Source organism: Fringilla coelebs (assembly GCF_963513975.1).
Source record: "Fringilla coelebs genome assembly, chromosome: Z".
Taxonomy (NCBI): domain Eukaryota; kingdom Metazoa; phylum Chordata; class Aves; order Passeriformes; family Fringillidae; genus Fringilla; species Fringilla coelebs.
Window position 1 is genome coordinate 18962081 of NC_140031.1, and position 25030 is coordinate 18987110.

General features: G+C 39.8%; 1 protein-coding gene across 3 annotated transcripts in view; it reads right to left on the reverse strand.

Annotated features, from left to right (window-relative positions):
- PDE4D (phosphodiesterase 4D) overlaps window positions 1-25030 on the reverse strand; it is a gene marked incomplete at its 5' end in the record, with an annotated part of 314585 nt that overhangs the window by 46719 nt on the left and 242836 nt on the right. For all 3 annotated transcript variants that reach the window (XM_084225218.1, XM_084225219.1, XM_084225220.1), the window contains one exon: window positions 513-625. In XM_084225218.1, the coding sequence (XP_084081344.1) occupies window positions 513-625 (113 nt within the window). The remainder of the gene's footprint in view (window positions 1-512; window positions 626-25030) is intronic.

The window sequence follows — 25030 nt, forward strand, 5'->3', positions numbered from 1 at the left end:
TTTCATAACAAATAGCGTTATGAGAGCTGTCATCATCATTGTTTACAAGTTGAATCCACCATACAGCTCCTCTGGGCTCAGGAACTATCTTTATCACCTTTCATGCTACTTTCTACACCGTTTCTAGGAAAGATCCCTAATTCTGTATGGGGTTCTGTGAAAAGAAGGAGCAACTGAAGAGATAATTGCCAGCAGCCCTGAACAATCTCTTTTTGTTTTTAAACTGACGCACACAAGAAAACAGTGTAGCTTTACAAGACCTGCATCACTTTGACAACTTGCACTGAAATTTAAAAGAATTGGTATATAAAACCACAACAGAACCAGCTGCCGCTCCCGCTCCCAAACCTACGCTGGACACTGCTTGCCCAGATCAAGTTTCTCCGCCCGGGGCCGCTCCAGCGCCCTGGCCCCTCCGGCCGCCCCTGACCCGGCACAGCCCCGGCTGCCGCGACCCCCGGCCGGCACTCAGGGGGGAGCGCGGCGGCGGGGCCAAGCCCGCGGGCTCCTACCTTGTTCGAGGCCATTTCGCTGACGGAGTGCCTGGTCTGCAGGGTCTCCAGCTGGTCCAGGCACCAGTCCAGCTCCTCCATGGTCTCGCTAGCAAGTTTTTGGTAGGCCTCCTCTGCGAAAAGACAGGGAAAGGCGCGTTCAGTTCGCAAGCGTTTCACAGGGCTCACGGGGAGCGCCAGCGCGCCCATCCTCCGCTGCCCGGTGCCCGGACACGGGCGCTGCTCCCGCATTCTGCCGCCGCGGGCAGCGGCTCTGCCCCTCCGCTGGGCCGCGCTCTCCGCGGACACCGGGGCGGCGCGGGCAAGTAACTTTGGTCCTGCGGGGCTCGCCCCCAGCCTCGACTCGCCGCCCGCCCCGGGGCCGCTGCCGCCCGCAGCGCCGCCCCCTCGGGGGAGGCTCCGGCTCCGCACCTCGCCCCGGCGCCGCGGCGGGGCACGGACGGCGCGGGGGCACGGCTGCGGAGGGCACCCACAGCCCCCCGGACCCCGCCGGCAGGAGCGCTGAGCCGTCCTCCCCGTCCTTCTCTTACCTACCGACCGCGGCACCATCAGAAATTAAGCGGGTAACCTTTATAGAAGCGTGGGGGAAGGTGTAAGAGCACATGTGAGTGCTCCGAACAACGCCGGGCCGCCGAAGCGGCAGCTGTCAAAGGAGTGCTCACATAACTGCAGTCGTGTTTGTTCTAACCCAAAGTCTGTGTGCGTGTGTGTGCTAGAGCAGGCACAAAGTATTGCATGTTGGCTGTAAGCACAAAAGAACTGATGAAAAGGTTTTGGAACTGGACATAGGAACACAGTATGGGAAATGAACCCAATAATGACCAGGATTTTACCAAAATTGCTAAATATTCAATTGGAACTAACTGTCCTGCAGAAGTTTCAGTTACAGACAGGAAGACATACCCTTCTTCAATAACTCCCCAACAACAGGAAATCTGTCAGTATGCAAATAATTTTAGAAAAATAAGCCTATATACAGAGTGCAAGCCTGTCTATTTTCTATTTTAATGTAGAACTGAAGGCAAGAATACTTCTCCATATTGAACTCAGAGCTGAGTGAGTTTTAGCCCAGGTATTCTATCCTGCAAGCCGTGTATCTGAAACATCAAATTTTGAAACTGCCTGCATGGACACATCTAGATCAGCTACATGCAAACATTCCTCCAAGGCAGAGAAAAATTTCTTCGATGGGCTTGTTATGGACATCTATAACATCTCCCTTGACTTGTTTCACATGTATAACATCTCTCTTAACTTGTTTCACATCAAATGAACCTTATTTTCAAAATGTCAGACAAGCAAAAAATCAGAAAAAGAAATTAACTAAAACTCCTTTTCAAATAAAACATCCCAGCATGGACTACTATCAAATAGCTCAGTGCATTACTGTACAACATCCTGGATGCTAGACCTGTATCTTTTTATGTTTCTGAGCACATGCTCAGAAACTTCAAATTCCCTCACAGCTTTTAAACTTCCCATACTCATAGCTATTGCAAAAACACCCCAAAATTTTGAATAAAGTTCACTGTCATCTGACAGAAAGTAACACAGGAAGAAGTTTGAATTGAGATTAATTGGCAGAACCGTGTAATGAAAAATTTGCAGTGTTTGCCAGTGCAGTAAACACATTAACCAATACTCAACAAAAACCCTTCCCATTAAATTGTAAACTCTGTCATTCAGATGCATACTTACTACAAATGCTGTCTCATCCAAAGGAATTCCCTGGCCAATAAAGTCAGGATTTCCAGCCTGTTTATCTATTGAAAGAGAATCCATGATGGTCTATAATACAACACACATCACAGATCAATAGTTCTTGAAAACAGTAAAGCAGATTTGTAGGATGTTATTTTCCTGCTAGCCTGAAGCCTGCCCAACAGCAATTCTTGAAAATCAGATACTGTGAACCATGTTTTTCTTAACAAGATCTTCCTTCTTAGCATCCCTTCTAATATTTAAGAGATTATGTAGGTAAGGTTAAGTATGAAAGTATGAGAAGTATAAACACAACAAAATAAACTCAAGGGATACAATATTCAGGTAAAACTAATAAAGTGTTCAGTTTGCTATTTATTTAGCAAAAATATATACATTACCAATGTCACCTTACATTCAGGAATCTTTATCTACTATTTACCTTACCAGTACATCTCAAAGCACATTAAAAAGCAGAATCCATCACTCACAAGTACCTCACCCTCAGGTTTCTTCTCACAATCTCCCACTTCAGACTGCCACACTTCAAGAGTCTGTGACTGCCGTGGGGACCCGACTGACCACTCGGGCTAAGTAAAATTCTGATGGCCAGTGCTAGGTTTAAGACTTGCTGGACTTGGCACCTCCTGACAATTCTTAGAACTCAGAGCTGTCAGACCAATCTTAAATGGAAATAAAAGGTTTTCTAAATGATGGCAAAGTACCCATCAAACAAGCACACCTGCAGTTCTGAAGGGCAGAACAACCGTAGGAAAGCTTTTTTCTGAACAGTACCAAAGCTCTAAATTTGGCCCACACTTTTGTTGTTATACAATGTGGTGGAAAATGTTGAGGTTAACAGCTTTTCAAGTATAACACTCCGGTGCCACTAAGCTAAGAATAAAAGAATAATTATCAGCTGTGCAGCTTTGAGAGCCTCACAACACTGTTTCTGACTTCTCTGTTACCTCTAAGATAGCACCCTGTAATTAGATCCAGGACTGATCTACCAATCGTTTTTTTTTGTTTTAGACACATGATCAAGCTTCCCCACCCAGATGATGAAGTCTTAAAACAGATTAACTTCTGTAAATGAGAGGCATCTTGAAATGTCAAAGGTTCTTTTATGTCTCATTAGGCTCTAATATGAGGAAGAAAACATTTTAACACCAGCTGCTTTAAGAATTTGCATGTTATTTTGTATATGCTTTTAGAAAAAAGGAAGTGACAGCAAGTGTTCTCTTTTCAGTTTACAGATTACAGGCAATTCCAATATATGTAGCTTTCAGTATGGTACATAGCAAAAAAACCAAAAAAACAACGAATGAAAGGCTAGCAGAAAGAAAAAGTTCTACCATAATCTTTTGGCACCGCACAGCTATTTTTTTAAAGTGTTCTACTGTCTGTGTTTATAAAAGACTTGATTCTTAGCACAGTGCCTAACACACCACCATAGATGGCTGTGCTTTAACTCACATGGTTATTTGGGAACAATTTCTGTTCAAAAATTTTGAAGGGAAAAATTACTATATGGCAATACTTATGGAGTGTCCACTTCACGTAATGGTTTGTCATGATTTTCATATATGTTATTCTGCTACTCCTGGAGAACAAAAAGTAGTATTATACTTTTCCACTCAAGTAGAAAAGTACTCAAGTGTATTTGCACTAATCTTTGTAGTATTTTAATGAATTTCAAGACAGCAAAATCAAAAAATAAGTACAGATTCTTCATTATTGCCTGATCAGTTGAGATCATCTAAGTGATGCAAAGATCCTGGAAAAGAGTTGACTCAGCAAGCACACAGGGAAGAGCTTTGACAACTTGCCTTAAAATGGGAGTGTCTTGGAGGCAAGACAAGAACTCTGCTAAGCAGTGATGTGATCCAGAGAGTCTTGGCATGTGTACTGTCTTTTGGAGCTGCAGGCTGCTGGAAGAAGCTCTAAAAACCTCCAGGCTATTCTAAATGAATGGAAGATCTAACCAGAAAAGAAAAGTCAAAAAAGGTGCACCCTCTGATAAACAATGCTAGAAATAAACTGGTAACAACAGATTAAAAGAAAGCTAAGGTACTCAACAAATCTTTGTCACAATCTTCATTTCTCTCTTTGCACTCCTCTTGAGAGGACAGACAGATGGATGGGGACTGGGATAGCAAAGCCATTGCAAGGGAAGATCAGGTTTACCTAAGAACCCCTAACGTAGATAAGTCTATGGCATCTAATGGGATACATCCCAGTGTCTTCAGCTAAATGGCTGATATAGTTGTACCAAGCCACTCTCCAGGACATTTGAAAAGTCATGGCAGTCAGGTAAGAAGTCCTTTGTGACTGGAAACATTGTGCCCATCTTTAAAAAGGGTAGGAAGAGTACCCTGGGAACTACTGACCTGAAAAGGTCACTTCTGTGCCTGGGAAGATCATGGAACAAATCCCTCTAGAAGCTGTGCTAAGGCACATGGAGGACAGGGGAGTGATTTGAGAGACCAGCCCAGCTTCACCAGGGTCAAGCCCTGCCTGACCAACCCAGTGGCCTTTTGTAGTGGGCTGGCTGCATCAGTGGAGAAGAGAAGGGGTGTGGGTATCCTGGACTTCTGTAAATCCTTTGACATGGTCCCTCACAACATTCTACTCTCTAATTTGGAGAGAGGTGAATTGGAGAAGTGGACTATTAGATGGATAATAAATTGGTTGGATGGTCACATCTAGAGGGTTGTAGCCAAGGACTTAAGAGTCTCAACAGACATCAGTGACAAGTGGTGCCCTCAGGGGTCTGTACTGGGACCAGAGTTACTAAATATCTTCATCAGTGATGTAGACAAAGGGATCGAGTGCACCCTCAGCAGATTTGCAGATGACCCCAAGCTGAGTGGTGCTGTTAACACACCTGAAGGATGGGATGTCATCCAAAGGGACCTGGACAAGCTGGGAAGATGTGGCCCACGGGAACTCCATGGTATTTAATAGACCAAGTGCTTGTGCTGCATTCAGGTTGAGGTAATCCCTGGTATCAGCACAGGCTGGGGATGAACAGAGCCAGAGCAGCCCTGCCCAGAAGGACTGGGGGTGCTGTGGGTGAGAGGCTGGGCATGCCCTGCCATGAGCACTGGGTCACAGCCCAGAGAGCCACACGTGTCCTGGGCTGCACCCAGAGCAGGGTGGGCAGCAGGGCAGGGAGGGGATTCTGCCCCTCTGCTCTGCTCTGCTGAAACCCCACTGCAGGGCTGCATCAGCTCTGGGGTCACAGCACAGCAATGACATGGACCTGCTGGAGCAAGTCCAGAGGAGACCACAAGTGTGATGCACAAGCATGGTCAGAGGGGTGGAGCACCTCTCCTATGAGGAAAGACTGCATTGGGATAATTTAACCTGGAAAAGAGAAGGCCTTGGGGTGACCTAATTGTGGTTTTCCAGTACCTGAAGGGAACTGTCGAGGAAGATGCAGAGAAACTTTTTAAAAGTGAATGTAGTGACAGGACAAGGAGAAATGGCTTAAAACTGAAAGAAAGTAGGTTTAGATTAGGTTAGGAGGAGGTCTTTACTACAAAGGTGGTGAGGCACTGGAACAGGTTGCCGAGAAAAGCTATGGATGCCCCATCCCTGGAAGTGTTCAAAGCCAGGTTGGATGGAGCTCGGAGCAATCTGGTCTGCTAAAAAGTGGCCTTGCCCATGGCAGGGGGTTTAGAAGTAGATGATCTTCCAACCCAAACCATTTTATGGTTCTATGATCTACCGTGAGATTTAGACCCTGGACATCATCCCTGAATTTTCTGTCCATCTTTTTGCTCTTCAGCCAACTGCTTGAAGTTTGGAGCAACAGAATTGCAGAACCAAGATTTTTCAGTTTCCCTTACAACTACCATTTCAATAAAATCCTCAGAGGTTCAAGTCAATATTTTTTTTTATAAAACTTAGAGACTGAACTGATGGCCTAAGATTTAAGTGACTGATATATTTAGTCAATATTGATAGTTTCTATTAATTATAGACATATTAGCTCTTATTCATCAGAGAAATAGCATCCATTTTCTTGCAACTTAATTTTTTTATATCTACTGAGAAACATCACACATATTATGACTTAAAATGTTAAGTCACAACAGCCTGTATTGATCTCTCTTGTGGAGTGTTCACATGTGTTACTTTTGATAAAATGTAATTATGAAAGGTATTTTTGTTTAACACCTAGAAATTTGTGCACATCTCTCTACTATCACTGAAAAACCTTGATCAGATTTTGGAATGAGCATCTGGGAAAACCCCTCAGCTGCAGCAGGTTTCTCAGCAAGTGTCTTTAAGGTCCCACTCATAACACTAATTTTTTCCATGCTAGGAATATCTCCAAGTTTCTTCTCAAAGTAAAAAGAAATTCCTTGTACATGTTAGTAGCCTTACACATACAGAGACTGTCCAAATGACAAGGATATACTGCTTTATACAAGTAGCACTGGCCTTAGGCTGTGAAAACTGCCTTATCTCCATGAACAGAGAAGGTAGAAACTTTCAGGGTACAATAGGAGGAAAATGATAAATTCCAGTTATGCTCAACTTGTCAAAATACTTGATTATAGTTACATAATAAAAAAGAAGTGCATAAAGAATCGTACAAACAAAACACACATTAAATGAGGATCTAGGAAAAAAGTAATTTTTATTCCCGAAACAGATTTTATTTCTCTCATGCACTTAGAACGAACCAAATACCTCATGTAACAATATCTCTGTGTACTAAGACTCTATGTCAAGGGCAAAAGGATAAAAAGTATGTGTTTATATTGTTATGAGACCAGGTAACAGGAACACTGCAGATGTCTAGGAAAAACTTACTGGGCTCTTGAAAAAGCAGTTAGTTTAGAGAAAATAAAACACTTCTGATTCCTTTAAATAAAGAACTGTATCATTACTGTTTCAGTTTCTCTGTGTGGGACTGCTAACTTGTGCTGGCTTTTTTTCCTGTTATCATTGTATCTATTTCTTGGAAAAAAGGTCTGGAACAAAGTTACTCATACTGATATAATTTGCCCCAAAGTCTAGAACAATTTCTGTATGAAGTATTTGCAAATTTGTCTGAACTGTCTTGAGAGCCATAGTAAGGCAGAATATTAAAAAAAAAAAAAAAGTGTTTTCAGTTGAAGCCAACCAGGAAAACATGCATTCAGTACAGACAGTATATTTAAATAATTTGCTGCCTCAATGACAAAGCACACCAAAATTTTTCAGTGTGAAACTCTTTGCTATTATCAAATATCCAGCAAGGCCAAATGAATGTTCTTCTGTTACCGCTCATCCCTACCCAGTGCTCTTTTCTCCTCTGACCAATTTGGCAAAGTACTAACACATTCCTTACTCCACTGCCTATAAGAATTTGCTAGAAGGACCACTGTCACTTACTCACTAAAGAAAAGAAGTAAGCCTTTTCATCAAGCAATCAAGCTTGCCCAAAATGAAGAAAAAGGGGGAAGATCTTGATTTTCAAGTAGCTCAAGTAGCACAATGTCCTTTTAATGCATTTTTATTGCTTTTCTCATGAAAAAACTTATTTTTGAGAAAAGGTCTGTTTCTTTTTAAAATCTCTTTTTCTCCCAACAGTTGTGAGAGAATTGTGTCAATTCTATATTCTCATAGACAAGTAGTTCAATAATGGATTCACTGCTCAAGTTGCTTTCTTGTCCTATTTTTATATCATAGAAAAAATATTTCTTCTAATGGAGAGGATATATCCTCAAATCAGTTTCCCCTGTAGCTGTAAGCCAGTTTCTTTCCAAGAAGGATACTGCTGTTGATTCAACATAATGAGAGAAGTGAAAGGTTTTCAAAGTGGAACAAAATCAGAGGGAACAGGCACAAACTAAACAACAGGATGTTCCCTCTGAACATTGCAAAACTTTCCCTGCGAGGGTGACTGAGCACTGGCATAGGTTGTTCTGTGGAGTCTCTGCGCTTTTAAATCTTCAAAAGCCATCAGGACATAAACTAGGCAACCAGCTACAGCTGGCCCTGCCTAAGCAGGGGGATTGGACTGTGTGGCCTGCAGAAGTCCCTTTCAGTTTCCACCATTCAGTGATTAAATGAGCAATTGAGAAAATAAAAGCCATTTTGGTAAAAAAGTGGGGGGCCCAAATGGTGATGCTGTCGTGTTTGCAATTCTGTAATAGTCTTTGGCCCTGCTAGAAGGGATTGAAGGATATTACACTGTTCCTATCAGGATTTTGCTGAAGAGATCTTTTCATGTAAATTGGTATGGATATTATAATGAAAACAAGACATAAAAATCACTAAACATAAATGTGTAAAATTTCACTATTAAAAAGACCAAGTCACAGTTTTGTTTTCCTGCTTTCTTAGGACATATAATCTGAACACGAAGGAACAGCTCAAGTTTTTATCAAAAAGTGTTCATTAGAAATCATCTTCACTTTTGAGCAGATTACTATTGGTTTTGCCTGAGATGTTGATAGCTCGAAAACCTAGCAACTCTGTTCTGCAGCAAATGTTCATTATCAACTGGAACTCGCTTAGATCAAGCAGAAATGTGAAAATTGGGGGTTTTATTTGGGAAAGACTTTTATTGCACCTTTTATGTTTGTGTTTGAGTGTTCTTTAGAAACTTTCCAGATAAATATTCAGATATCACTGTGGAATAAAATAAAAATGAAGTTATTGGTAAGTACCAAAGCAGCTAAAGTCTCTTTCCTTAAGCTTTTGTGTCTTTATGTAGTTGACTTGACAGCTGAACTCCCTGACATGCATGGGTGCAGACTGAGTTCACACTATACGAAAAAAAATATCATGCCAAAGTCTAAAAAAAGCTTAATCTGTCTTTGTCTTTGCCAAAAAACCTGAGTAGAATTCCTAGTGTCTGATAAAGTGGGAAAACTGAATGAAAGTTAATGCCTTAACTCAAGAGTTAAGGCATTCACTATGGCTGTTCTTCATATAAATCCTCGGGTGTCTAATAAGATATGTGCTCAAAATGCATGTTGTGGGTGTCTGTTTGTTTGTTTGAAGACAGTGTTAATAGACTCTTTTATAAATTCACCATTTTTGCAGAGTTTATACTTAATGCATGTAATAAATTACTACCTTGCTATCAGATTTAGCTGGCAGTGGCCAGTGATTTCAAAGGTTAATAATTGGTAATGCACACCTATTTCCTAAGGGAAGTATTCTAAAATGTTACATTTTTTGGTGTTAATTCTAATTTAAACAGAGATGTATGATATTGCTAAGATAAACTAATTTAACTGATGGTAAGAGTGAGCAGAGAGAGGCTTTATCTCAGAACCTCAGATGTTGCAGGAGAGTGGAAAGTTCTCAGCCTCGCCCCAACTGCGTAGCAGGAAGAGTGCTTTCTTTTCAACAAAGCAAAAGGAGAAATACAAGAACACACAACTTCAATCATCTTTCTTCCTGAAAGCAGAAGATAGGGCAGTAGCATGAATGAAGTTTTCTTCTTTGTTTTCATGAAACTGTTCTTCCCTCCACACACAATTAGCTATGTTGTATTTACATAGCACAGAGAGGCTATGCTTTTGCACCCTTCCCTAAAATAAGAACAGAGGCAACTGGCAAATATCCCTTTTAGTTTCAATATTTATTTAGTTTTTAAAGCTTTTTTCCCAGGTGAAGTGGTGTCTGAATCAGCCTTTGGGTTAGCAGCACACTCTTTACCACTGAACTCTCACGTTCTACTAATGACAATGGAAAAATGTAAAATTCTTGTCTGAATGGATACTCTTGACAGATTATTCCCAGTGAATATGTGCTGAATCAGACCCTTACTCTACAAAATGTACAGATCATCTCCACCATCTCTTGTAAAATTTGATATTTCTCTGTGACAATGCTAAAGAAGTGAATAATCCTTTTGCCTATAAGACTAAGATGGTGGATAAACTCTGGTTTTAGTTAGGTAATTCTAACAAAAATTTTACTGTTGTCTTAAATATTTTTATAATCTCCTTGGTTTTTGCATAACTACTTATAAATATTCAGAGACATATTCAGGAATTAGATGGTACAAAGACATCAAAATTCAGGGTCTTGTCCCTAGTTTTTTTTCTGTTAGTGTTCTTTCGGTATGAATAAACAGGAAGCTTATCCCCTTCTAGACCTGCAAGTGACCAGTACAATTTTTCTTCTCATTTTGCTTTTTGTCAAACCACAGGATAATATAAAAGACAAAGAACATAACATGTAAAAATCAAAACAGAAATTAAAAAAACCCAATCCAAGTAATATGATCTAACGTACAGAACACAAAACTGAACCATGGAAGTTATCAAAACTTTTTTTTTTTAAAGAAGGGGGAAAAAAAGCAACAGTTTTAGTCCTAGTAACAAAATTCAGGTGTGGACTTCTGCATTTCCAGCAATTGCATTTTAAAAAACAAAACAAACTGTTCTAAGATCTGGGGGCCAACACCACTTTTCCCCTGAAGAATTAGAGCATCAGGAGGTGATATATGTTGCTGGTGAAATCAGTTCATTCAAGGGAAAGATAAGTCTTTCAACATTTTTCAGGGAAGCATAGGCATTTTAGATGTTATCAGTCATCAGTTAAAATGAAAATATTGTAAAATAAGATACATAAAATTTTTTAAACTATATTATTAAGCAGTGCTAGGCAACTCCAGGATGGATCCACCACAGGCCAAGCCTGAGTCTGTCAGTGTCCGTGGCAATATCTCTGGGATAATGTATTTGAGAGGAAAAATGTTATTGTGCAGAAGCAAACTGTGGCCAGAAAAGGTGAGGATATGTGACAGAAACAGCCCTGAAGACACCAAGGTCAGTGCAGAAGGAAGAGCAGGAGGTGCTCCAGGTGCCAGGGCTGAGATTCCCTTGCAGCCCATGGTGCAGATCAAGGGGAGGCAGCTGCAGCCCACGGAGGAGACTCATGCTGGAGCAGCTGGAAGCCTGGGAGTCAGCTGTGACCCCAGGAAACCTGTGCTGGAGTGAGGTCTTGGCAGGGACCTGCGACTTGTGGGGCACCCATGCCAGAGCAGGCTGCACCTAAGGTGCTGCAAGCTGTGGAAGCAACACATGCTGGAGCAGTTTGTGAAGAACTGCAGTCAGTGGGAAGGGCTCATGTTGGGGAAGTGTGCAGAGAACTGTCTCCAGTGGGAGATACCCCAGGGTGGAGCAGGTGAATGAGTCCTGTCTTGAGGAAGAAGCAGTGACAGAAACAATGTGTGATGAACTAACCATAACCTCCATTACCCACTCCCCTGCAACACTGGAGAGGAAGAGGTAGAGGAAACAGGGAAAGAAGTTAAGCACAGGAAGTAGGGGACAAGATGGAAGGGTGATTTTAAGATTTGAGTTTTAATTCTCACTATCCTACTTTGATCTGATTGTTAATAAATTAAACTAATTTTCCTAAGTCAAGTCTGTTTTGCCTGTGATGGTAACCATTGAGTAATCTCTTTCTGGCCTTATCTCAGCCTGTGACCCTTTTGTTCTTTCTCTCTGTCCAGTTGAGGGCAGGAGTGACAGAGCAGGTTTGGTGGGCACTGGTGTCCAGCAGCATGCACATCAAGCTTATTGTACCTGCTACAGGGAAGTCCTCAATATGAGGAGTTAAAAAATACCAAATATAGTCATGATGAACATTTGCTTTGATTGTTTTGGAAGTCATTGTGGTAGATAATGAAATTCAATCAGGAATATAGCAGCTGATTGAAAAAGAATGAGATTAGATAAAAAACAAGAAGAGATGCTCAATTTGGTCAGACTCCAGAATGAGACAATGAATTTTCCAAGAGGGAAAATGTTATAAATAGAGAATAGTCATTAGATTATAAAACTTTTCAACAGGAAAAGAACAGCAGCTAAAACCACAGCTCCAAGGAATTCCTGTGCATAGCTCCCACTGACTGCAACAAACCAGAATTTCACTGAAGTGTCACTCCAGGGTTGTCAGGAGTGATAGAAGGAGTGATGAATAGAGGTTGTAAAATGACAGTGATTGTTGTGTTTTCTTTTTTGACCTCTTAAGGTGTGGCCTCAGCAGTGCCCAGCACAGGGGGACAATCCCTGCCCTGGCCCTGCTGGCCACACCATTGCTGATCCAGGCCAGGATGCCATTGCCCTTCCTGCCCACCTGGGCACAGCCTGGCTCGTGCTCAGCTGCTGTCACCAGCACCCCCAGGTCCTTTCCAGCCCCTCTGTCCCAGCCCTGGCACTGCCTGGGGCTGTTGTGACCCAAGGGCAGGACCTGGCACTTGGCCTTGTTGAATCTCACACTGTCAGTTTCAGCCCATCTATCTCACATCTCCAAACCCCTCTCTAAAGCCTTCCAATACTACCATCCAACATGATGTGGTCCCCAAACTTACTGAGGCTACACTCAATCCCCTAATTCAGATAATCAATAAAGATATTGAACAGGACTGGGCCTAATTCTGAGTCCTGAGAAACACTGCTAGTGACCAGAATCAGTTAAAAACTGATTAATTTTAAAGAAATGTGTGTTCATTAGAAATAAACACATAGCAAGCTTGAACAAGTGGCTGAACATTCTGCCATAAGAAATTTTAAATCATGCTTTGATTATCAGGTAAGTTCTCTTAACCTCTGTGACACAACTATTGTTGTGTCTCTAGATTGCATCTTAATAGGCTTTGCAACCTGTTTTAACCTTAAATTCAGAAGAGTGTTATGATTTAAATTCCATTTGGTCCACTGTAAAGGTCAGTCTCTTTTTAAGGTGAGTGTTTTGTATGCAGAGGTATAATTTTAACACCTTATCCTCTAAAACACAGTTCATCTCTGCAAAGGAAATCATGGAAAAATAAATGACTACATCTTAGCCGTAGGTAGACATCAGATTTTAATAGTGGCACACTGATTTTCTGTAGGTGAGGATGTGGCCTGTAGGTTGCATTTGTTTATACAAATGAATTCAAACTCAGGAGTAAGATGATAAGTCTGTAAAGTTAGTCCAGCAAACAGGACAAGTTATATGTTCCAGCGAGTTTGGACAAGAGGTCAAGGTAATGAAATGTGAAAGGCAAAAATGGGTGATTGACATAATCTACAAAGTTACCTCTCATTAGCACAAACCTTAAAACAGTTAATAGTCAACACAGCATTTCTTTTCTCAAAGAGAAATAACAGCCCCTGAGCCTGGTTGACTGCTGCTGGCCCTGCTTGCCAGGCACAGGGGGCTGGTGAACTGCAGCGTGGGCCACCCTGGTGTGTCTCACTTGAAGAGTCACAGGATGAGGCTCTTAGGGACTGTGTGCTGCTGAGCTCACAGCAGGAAGGCATGTGCTGTGTATGAAATCAGACAATCAGACAAATGATTTTCTCCTCTGGGATGATTCAGTGAAGTGAGCCACATGCACCTAACAGTCATCAAAATTGCATATTTTTTACCTCCTGCCAGGGATACTTCACAGTTTCATAGAATCATGGAGTAGTTCAAGTTGGCAGGGACCTCTCAAAGGTTGTCTAATCCAAACTTCTTGCAATGAACAAAGACATCGTTAACTGGATCAATTTGTTTAGAGCCCTGTCCAACCTGAATTATTCCTATAGAAATACTGTCCTGTAAAATTCTGAGGACAGCTCATAACTTCTAGAATTCAGATGATCTTTGCTTTGACTGTGGATAGGTAAAGACCTAGGTAGTTTAAAATGCTTGGGCTTTTCCTTTAGGATGAGGAGAAATGCACCTTCAATCTCTCCTGTCCCTTCAAGCTGAAGAAGAAAAATATCAGAGCAGAGTCTAAAGGCATATGTATGGATAAGGAGTAGGAGAAGCACATAAAAAGTGTTTGGAGACAAGAAAACAAGACAGATTCAACTGAACAAAGAACTCCAATGTCTCTATATGTTACAGATGATAAATCTGAACTGGCAGAAGCCTGCTTTTGAGAACACTGCTAAAGTTTAATAAATAGCACGTATATAAGGATATAAGAATTCTTTTACCAACCCACAGAGAGCTCCACAACTACTCTTGTCATACACTTCCATATGCCAGGAAAGAAGTTTTTAGATTTAATAGAAAGCCACAAGACTAATTGGCAGAATATAGCAGCCATTAGGAAAAAAAAATTGAAAGAAAAAGACTAGAATGAATTTCTTTATATTCCAAAGAGAACTCTGTCCACACCTGGAAGTGGCAATCTTTTCTCAAGCGCTGCATGTAGCTTGCTCAATAAATATGTAAGGAGACAGCCTAAAGGAAGCTCAGCTTTCTGCTCCAGATTAATGAAATGCTTTGAACTACAGGCAATATGCACACCCAAATTACATACTGTAATACAATATTTGAGCTGCTTCACACAGTAGAAGCCAATTATTCTTAGCAAGAATCCTCATCATGCCTTCCAGCTCCCCATCCTTAGTATGTAGAGTATCATTACATGAAAAGAACCCAGCCAAAAAAGTCTATAATCCCTTACAGATGAAGATCAAGTGGAAGAAATACGCAATGTTTTAGAGTAAGATTTCACATAACAGTAGCATTCATCTGCTCATAGGTGTTATCAGTATAGCTCTTTGCAAGCAAGAATAACAGCTGAAAATTCATTTTATCTAAATTTATGGTGCCTATCAGTCTAATGACTTTTTTTTTCACTACAGAGAAATAAAGTGAGGCAATGGGAAATATGTATTACATTACATGAAAAAATCAAATAAGCATTTTTTTTTTCATGGACTTGTACATTTCCACAGAAGTTTGGTAACTAGCTGGTTTAAGATGGATTAATTATACATACTATAGTAATGCTAAGGAAGTTAAAAAACTGAACTTCAAGTCTCTACTGGTACTTGCTGAAGAACATTGTGTTAAGACACAGTTCACAACCTAAAGTATCTGTATATATCCAACAGAGAGTCACAGAGAGGAAAAATAAGTTATGAAATCTGTACTATCTACCTTGCTTAGCCACAACTGTGACCAGAAGTCAGATCTCTGAAATTCAGCTCAGGATTGCACCCAGGAATCACACTTATCCAGAAGTAATGTGATTAAAATGATTCTCAGTTACCCTGTTAACTCCAAAATTATCTATTTACAACAAGAATAATTTTGGATCACAATTTGACTTGCATCACCAATAACGCAAGAATAATTTTGGGGCAAAATATGACTTGCAGCTAAAGTTAATATGGTAGTGATAGCAAGCTCTCAGAGAAAATAAAAGACATAGCTAACTCAAGTGTTCCATAACACTGCACCACCAAGGGCTGTGATATTTGAATGACAGTTCTCAGTGTACCCAAAAGAGCAAGATGTTATGCTTGGGAAGGGAGCAAGTGTTCCATTTATATCTGCTGCAATAAATAAAAATATAGGAAGTTTCCAGTTTGTTTTGCTAGGGAAGCAAATTAAAAAAAAATAAGTTCTCCTTATCATAAGAAAAAAATTTAATATTAGCAAAGCAGTTAGGTGGAAGAAGAAATTCGTGATGGAAGAGAATGTGAGAGGAAATACAATCTCCCTAGCATTCAGGTGGAATATGTTATACTTGCAGGTGGCTGTGTGCTAACAAAAGTTACGCTTTGTTGGTACAAATACAATTAGTGGCTTACAATTCAGTCATCAACCATGAGTCCTGCATCAGGTCTGAATAAAAAAGGCAAAGGTTGGGCAAAGCAAAAAAACCCACATTGTTGCCACATTGTTTAACATGATAAGGAGGGCTGTGCAATTAGCTCAGTCAGAACACGAAACTTATTACTAAGGAGGAAAAGATATCAGATTATAAAGTTTTTAAACATCATGCGCATAACAGAAGTCCTGAGATGCTTGGGCATCAATGGGACAGCCACAATGTGACAGAGGAGGAATATGCTGAAGGAAGCATGTTCCTAAAAGAATTTTGCTCTCTGTTGTTCCATGGAGAAATTTGGAGTGCCGGAAAGCAGACAGTTCTGTCATATTTCTTTTAAATTCTAAATTATCATTCCACCAGAAATGCATTAAACTTACTTCAGCAAAATTTCTAATGTTTACTACACTTTTTAAAATATTTAAATGTAAAATTATATTTTATAATATGTCACTTAAGCAAGTATGAACTTTTGGATGAGGATAAGAGCACACTACTCAACAGTGAAGGACAAGTCCAAAGCAAAAGTGTTTCTTGGAACCAGGGATTGTATTTACCTAATCCATCAGAATTGAATCTTCTACCTACTGAAACTAGTCCTGATTTATAGAAATAGAAACTTTTATCATCCTACAACGAATTCCCAAATGATTCAGTCCTAATACATAGCTAAAGCACATTCCATGTGATTAGTAGCTCATATTTTAAATGATTTTGGAAATTTACAGACTACTGTTACCCAAAAGGAAAAGGTTGTCATGGTGAGCTCAGTACCAGTGTATCTGATGTCATTATTTCCACACATGAGTGCAGCAATGGCATATGTCCTTAGATCCTCACACTTGGTGATGTCCTAAAAAAGACTAAGGTTAATTTTCCCTTTACTCATATTTTCTCTCCTACTTTAAGATAAATGAGAGCAGTTTTGGCTTTTTTGTGATTTAAAATAATTTTGATTACTTCTGTTTACTATTGTAGGTGCAAATAATTCATATTAATATTTTCAACAGGTCTAAGTTACTCCCAAAATTCAGCACTGAATTTATAATTTTCCTCCTTTGCTTTCTTTCTGCTTTTTACATAGACATTGGTTTATAGTCCCTACATATAACCTACAAGTATTTCACTGCTCTGCTCTACTTGACAAATACCTATTGAGAAGCACTTTACAGCCTTCCTAGATTAGCATTTTTAATCACTATAAATAGACTGGTGTAAGGACACTCTATGAAAGTCTCTAATATGCATAAACATTCAGAATCACTCACCCAAATTCATGACATCGGTGGCAACAAAGTGCATGAAAGTAGTCAGTGGTGAGATGTTAAGAAGTAAAAACCTGTGCTCCACACTATCATTTAAAGATTTGGGACCAGAAAATTGTTTATCATTGTGCATCTCCACACATAAATTCAGTCTGCCCTGCCATGTCTTTCTAAAACAGAATCACAGAGGCACAGAATAAGCTGAGCTGGAAAGAACCCACAAGAATCATTGAGTCCTGCTACTGGCACTGCACAGCACCACCCCCCAAAAACCCCACAATGCCCAAGAGCACTGTCTATATAAGACTCCTTTACTTAAACATTAATTGCAAATCTCCATGAACATCCATGAATAGTGTGTAGCCAAGTTTAACATTAATGTCCCCTTTGCCTCAATTATGAATATCCTTTAAAAATTATTTTAACTTCCATTATTTAATTTTTTTTAATGAAAGCCTGAAATATAGATTCTTACCAAATAAATATAAACTATTCTTCAAGTTCCTGCACTCCAGCCTGGTGATGCTTTCCCAGAAGGCTATTTTTTTATTTGTCAGTCAGATTAATAAACAAATTAATATATAATTAAACAAAGATAAAATATACAACAAATGTACTTTACTGATTCCATGTGGTACCCACTTCATTGTGTGAAAGATTCTTAACAGAACAGTGCATACTGCAATATAATTAAAATTTGGAATCCCACAACTATTACAGCGTTAATGAGGTAAGTAATAATGTCAGCCAACATCCTCTGGTAAGAAGGTTGAAAGAGTAAGGGATAATAGATGTCAACAGACTTCAAAGAGAATGCCAAGTTCAAATGTAAACAAATGTAAAGCACATAAAATTTAAATTAGGGTTTTGCAGTGATGTCAGCTCGCAGTATGATGTCAGGCCTGCAAAAAACAAGGTACAGGCAGAAAAGTGAGGCATTTTTGTCCCAAGTCCACAAGAAAGGACTGTGTCTTTCCAATAAAATAAAATTAAATTAAATTAAATGCAGTACCCAGGGCAGGATGCTTATTATTTTTTTAAGCTATTACTCTGTAAGCGGCAGCATATTCATTTCTTTCTCCTTCTTTGTCTGTTGGAACTCACTGACACAAAAGAGATATTTTTGGTACAGTTAATGTAGCTCTATGCACATAATGTCAATGAAACAAAAGGATGTTATTGATTTTATGGTTTCTTTACAGCTGTGTTGTTGATGTTCAGATAAAGTACCTAGGAAAAGTAGTTTTTTCTTTTATCACCAAGTTAAATGCAAGCATGACCTTTAAAATTTCTCTATAACAACCTTCATGGATGCCTAATGGTTTTTTATTGTTGAACATTTCCTGAGCTATTTCATTATTTCACTGAATATGCTTACACAACCTTTATAGTTTGCTTTTATTTCATACCCCCTTTAGCTATTATTTCTCTTATTGGAAATTATGAAAAACTCATAATGATTTACAAGGAATTCCTGTATTTAACTATCAGAAGTCACAAATAAACATTAAACATGCAGTTTTATTCTTAGAGTTTCCTTGAATTCAAAGTCAGAGCTATTTAATAAGAGCACAGCTCTATCTATTATTATCTTTAAACAAAGTCAACAAGAACTTTAAATTGTACACCTGGCTAACAATGAGGCATGGCCTTTCTAATTTTTCTCAAAATATTGCCGAAAAGACTCTAGATTTTATTGTTTATATTGATTAAGTGTAACTTACTTTATGCTTTAAAGCCTATTGCTTTTTCTTTTCATGTTGTTAGCATCGATTTGCAGAACCTAATAGTTCAGGCTTGCACAGGCAAATCTAGAAAATAAATAGCTCCTCTTATGAGCTATTACATGTGTTAACCTGATCAGTAGGAGACCTGTAAACATCAATGCAATTCCAGTAACAGTAACAAAAGCATCATTAAGGTACAAAGAAACATGTTTATTAGATACTTCTTAGAAACAATTTCAGGGCTTGGGTAAGAATATACCCAGCAGGTGCTTCATGGCAGCAGGATCTGGCAATTGGCATGACCTTGGTCATAACTTTCACCAAGAAAATAGATAACAGAACAGTTTTAAAACTTTGCGAAAACATTAATATAGACCTGATCTCCCTAGCTTGCTCAGTCTCTGTATGTTCACATAATTCATAACACCCCTCCTATGGCTACTTCTTTTCTAATGTACCAAAAATTAGCCATTTGCACTAGGGTTTAAGTATTTTACGAGCTGTCTTTCAAGCTCATTCCTGACTCGGTCCTGAGACACTACTTATCTGGGTCCCTTCGCCTTTAAACTGTGACATTTGCAGTTTTACTGCAGTTTCACAGATGCGGGGTCTTGTCAATATGTTAGCAAGGCTATACCATCCTCACTGAAATTATGCCCCTGTGTTCCAATTGCTGTTATGTATTTGAAACTGCTAAAACGAAGGCTGCTGCTGTTTTGCATCAACTGCCTCTCATCCCAGATAATGCCATCAGAGTGAATTTTTGCTTCGTAATTCCATCATTCCTTTCTTCTGAATCTACCCATTTATGGCTTTCTTCCTTTCTGTTCTAATAATAATAAAAACCTCTTTGAAACACAGACCAGCAGCTATAGCTTACCAGTACAAGCCCTCATCTAGGCCTGGAGCTACTTATGGTACAGTAGTACTGATAACAAAAAGGGAGACTCTTGTTATTAAATCAGTGATGCCAACAATCAAGAAGATCAGAGTGTGAACTCAAACATCCTCAGAAGTACTGAAAAATCCCATGTTAAAAAGTTTATTACCTGCAACTAGTAAATTCTTCCAATACAAAAATATTTACTGTTTTTCAGACTTTAGCTGGAATGAGTTAGTCCTTACACTGCAAGTTATAATCAGGGGACAAAAACATGTCAGCCTAACATCCTTAGTATTTTGGCTTTTTCACACAGACAGTTCAGCTAACTTCACTGCTTCTGTTACTGCCTTCCTACTTCTGATTGTGTAACAGAGGGTAAATAGTCAACATCCAGATTTAAAACTAAATCATCTAGGATGCTCATGTTAAGTGTTAATTCTGTTCTAGATTTAAAAAGCTGCATAAGACAGAACTGGTGGAGGGCAAAATGTACAGAAATGATATATGTTCTCATTATTTTCCAAAGCTGACTATACAACAATTTTCTTTTACAGTATTTTCATTTTTTAAAAACAAGTAAATCTAGAAGTGCTTATCCTTTAAGGAAAATGGACGGTTTTTCTTAGATTCTGACTCTGAAAGGTAGCAAAACACTATTGTGATGTTGTGTTTCAAAACACCATTGATACCAGAGGTGTTGCAGTACGAGAATATCCAGGATGCTTGCAAGAGGCACCAGTTGCAAGAAACCTCCTGTGCAAGCTTCCCTGAAGGTGACTGTGCCATGGGCACTGTGCAGAATGGCAACTGCTTCATGCAGCAGCTCAGGTTGGACTGAGAAAGACCACGAGAAAGAACTGGTATTTTGTAATATACATCAATGCTGGATGGCTAGTCCTGGGAAACACAGTCAGACCTCTCCTTCTGTGATTTGTGTCTTCATTACAGTATGTATTTTCTAGTTCAATTGATAAGGCCATACATACTACTTGCATATTAATAACATAAATTTTATTACATGAATGATGCAAACAGAACCACTTCCAATCCTTGTAGATCTTCTACCTTTATGATACTGATAAAAAATAAAATTCTTCTTTATGATATTTTAAGCAAATTTATCAGAAATGTGAAAGATAAAAACTACTAATGAATATTTATATTAACAACAACTACTAGGTAATTAATCTAACTAATGATAACAGCTATCTAACTCAATAATTCACATGGTAAATGTTACGATTCAACATATAGTCACTCAACTTATTTCAAGGACAGCTCAATTAAAATAAAGCTCCTTTTACAATTTCTGTACATTGAAATAGTTCTGATACAGTCTAATGATTTTATATGGTAAATGAATTCAAGTCAAGCACCACATAAAGGACTACAGGTAATACCACTTGCATTGTCCTTAGCCGAGTTATTTCATGAAGCACAGTATCTAAATGCAGGAAATTTGTCATTAAAGGGATTTGGAAAATCCCTTTAGAGAAATACAGAAAGCATCACTGTAAATTCTCTCTCTCTTTTTCTCTCTCTCTCTTTTTAATGCATAATTCTCTTTTGTTATGGATTACTGAGCAAATAGATGTGATATTAATACACAGTGTCAGATATATGATGTCTAGGCTTACACTGAAGAAAACTATAAAAGTAACTAGGAAAATTAAATAGGAGCTAAGCAAACTGAGAGTGCTGTGCAATGGTTGATGTGTACTCAGCAAACAGGGGCATTCTCATTTCAGGGCAACCACTGCTGTCTGGGAAATTAGTTTAAAAGTGTTTCATTTAAGTGAATTCGTGTCCACATCCACAAGGCTACAAAAAGCTAGCCAATTTCAGCAGCATTCAGTTATAATCCAGTTATAGAGTGCCACAGTTGGGCACAAACTGTCTCTTTCAGCTATGTTTTCTAGACTGTCTCATAAAGTATCTACTTTTAAATCTGAAAATGGGAACTGTTTCACGTTGCTAGCAGGGGGATTTTCAGAGATCACAGTGACACGTCCAAAGTCAACAGAGGGAAAGGCACACAGAGTTAGGAGATCCTCTAAGCAGATTGCTGACTTCAAGATGTAGGATGAAAGGAGTTTTTTTGGTCACGTGTAAATGTTCTAGATGGGGAAATTTTCCTCTTTCCTGACACTATTGCTGTATTTATGGCTCTAGGACTTGAAGAACACCCTAATTTATGGCTCTAGAACTTGAAGAACAGAATTCTCACTCATTGCACAGACTCACAAGATCTTTGGAAAGGTACATATATCCCCATATATATCTTATGTGCAGTGTACAACTAAAGCCTGAACCAGAAAAAGTGTCATCCTACTGAAGCTGTCTCATTTGAAGCCAATTTTAAAGCATGTATTAAGAAGTAGGGACACTAGAAATGCCAAACATCAAAAAAAGGAATAAAGCCATAAATAAGACTAAACAGAGCAGCTACAAATTTGATGGGGTTGAATAAGACATGCTGAGATTTATTTGCAAGTTGAAAAGCATACCTGACATCTGATTTTGATTTTACACTTTATAGAGAAGTTGTTGATGGTTTTTATGAGTTTATAGAGATGTTGAGGAATTAGAGTAGCTAATTAGTTAATTCAGTAGTTAATATACAAGGAAATACAAAATTATTTGTACATTGTATGAAAGTACATACAGTTACTACCACAGTGTATTTTTAAGGTGATTCCAATTAAGAGACTTTGTTTTCTTCCTCATCAAAACACAAATTTACAGAAGCATCTAAACCTCTCCCTTACAGGTCCAACTAACTATGAAAGGCAAAGGGAATTGGGGTTGTTCAGCCTGAAAAGAGAAGAGTGGCCTTATTGTGCCATTTGTTTACATAAAGGCAATTTACAAGGCAGCTGGAGAGGTGCATTTTATTTGGGCAAGCATAGCTTTAAACAGAAAGGAGAGAGGTTTGCATCAGATGTCAGAAAGAAATTCTTTACTGTGAGAATGGGGAAGCACTGGAACAGGTTGCCCAGGAAAGTGGATGCCCTGTTCCTGAAAGTGTTCAGGGCCAGGCTGGATAAGGCAGTCAGCAGCCTGGCCAAGTCGAGGCGTCCCTGCCTATGGCAGAGGGTTTGGAAGATGATATTTAAGGTGTCTTCCATCCATGGCTCCACAAACATGACCACGCAGATTGCAGACACGTAAGAGCTCGGCTCCAACCGCGGGCCGTGTCGGTGGCGCAGCTCTGGCTTTGTGTGCCCGGTGTGCAATGTCAACGGGCGCGGCCCGCCTCGGGAGCGGCGGAGCAGCGGGACGGACGCTCCGAGCGCCGCTTGCCGCTCCGCAGCCCCGCTCCCGCTGCCGCCAGCGCCATCGCTTGTCACAGCCTCGGGCCGTGCCCTCCGGCCGGCCTCGCCCCGTCCAGCCCTGTCCCCGACAGCGCCCGGCGCCGGACGAGCCGCGTTTCGGCACACGGGTTACCCGGCCCGGAGCCGGCTCTGCTCCCCGCCATCGGCGGAGAGGGTGCCGGGGGAGCGCGGGCTGAGCCGGGCAGCCGGCACCGAGGGGAGCTCAGTCGAGAGACAGGGAAAAGTTGTTTTCCTAAAGGCACTGAAGGTTTGAACAATGCGGCTTCCAGGCGAAGTGTCTAAAACCTTCAACCCCGCGGGGCTGAGTCTTTCCCCTTCCGTGGTGGTGTCCTGTCACACCTAGCATCTGTTTTCGATAGCATCCTAGCTAACTACAGCAGCAGGAGGGTGAGAAACACCTGGCACCATGGGCGAAAGTGTTTGACAACTAACATTCCTTAGGGAGTATTTAAGCTATAGGGATGCAATGCTTGAATGTTCAAGATGATGCTGGGAAAACCGGGTGGAAAGAACAGGCATTAAGAAGCATGTGTGGCAGCTGAGATGTCAAGGCCACTGATATGCAGGCAGGATATTCCATCAAACTGCAGACGCTGTGTTGCAGAAAACAAAAGGGAAAAAGAACTCTATGAGATAAAATGAATTCCAAGCCTGAACTGCTGAGGAAACCATGGGAGAGGACAGTGATTAGTTTGTCAGACTGGCTTGATGACATCAAGCCTTATAGGACATCAAGCCTTATAGGACTTACACTGAAATCTGCAGCATCCATATAGTATGTCGGTCTGGTGTGCACCTCATAACATGTGACTTGGCTGATGGTCAGGTATCCTTATTAGCTGTTGCTATAAATGTCCCAAAATGTCTGTTCTTACATGCTTTCCTCTCCTGTCCAAACCTTTACTCACAACACTTTAAACAACACTTTATATGTTGTTTATACCTCCCCAACATCTTCTATATATACTCACATGTACAAAATCCAACAAACTCCATTTTATAAAATTATCCCAGTTAATTTCCTTGAATGGAAAGCAAAATTCCCTTTTGAATGAAATGTGTTAGCGTCATTTAAGCCCCAGGTTTTTTACATAGTAATACCAATTCCTGGATTGTTTCTGATTTTACAGTCAGATACATCTTAACGAACAATTTGCAACTGATGTACTGTGAACGTAATGAATCATTACCACTCCCACCCACCAAAAAGTGAGAGCCAAATGTTCAGTCCTAGCAAAAATACTTGAAACTCCATCACTTTGCAAAATAATTACAGCTGTTGGTCCTGTGTATGACTTCAGCCCACAAAGTGGGAAGTGGAACTTTGATGGACTTGCAGAGGCAAAGCACAACAGACTGACAGAGCAGTAGACACACTCTGAGGTTCTTGTTTCATTGTAATATCTGCACTTCACAAATGTTGTTACTTCTGTTTTAGGAAGCTTTTCTTCAAGTGGATGGTTATGCAGAGATAATGAGATAGAAAAAGCATATAGAAATTATACATATTCCTTTTCTGCTAGTAAGCATATCACTCATTTCCAATGCTTTTTTTTTTCCAATTACAGGAAGTGAGTAATTTCTGCAGAAAGTAATAGGCTCAAAAAGATTGAATTAGAAGAGAAGGGAGTGGAAATTTAGCAGTATTTTCTTAATCTGATAGTCATATATTATTCTTAATTATGGTGGCAACTGTCTCTTACAAGCATGAATACAATGTAAGGGAAGAAATATAAAAACAGACCCTGTCCTATACCTATGTTCTTCAAAATAGTGATTCTTCTTCAGAAGGTCAGATGTGTTATAAAATTGTCCTGCTGCATCAACAGGATTAAGCTACAGTTGGCCTTTGCTTAAAAAAGACTGAAAAAACTGTCAAAAATGGTTTGAGGCAACCAGGCTTAATCCATTTACAGACAGCTCCCTAAAGCCATGACTAAATTCCTTAATTTTTAAAATTGGGCTGTTGTTGTCGTCACTCTTCCAGACACAGCAATAAAGGTGCAAATACCAACCAGCCATCACCTCTTTCAATGA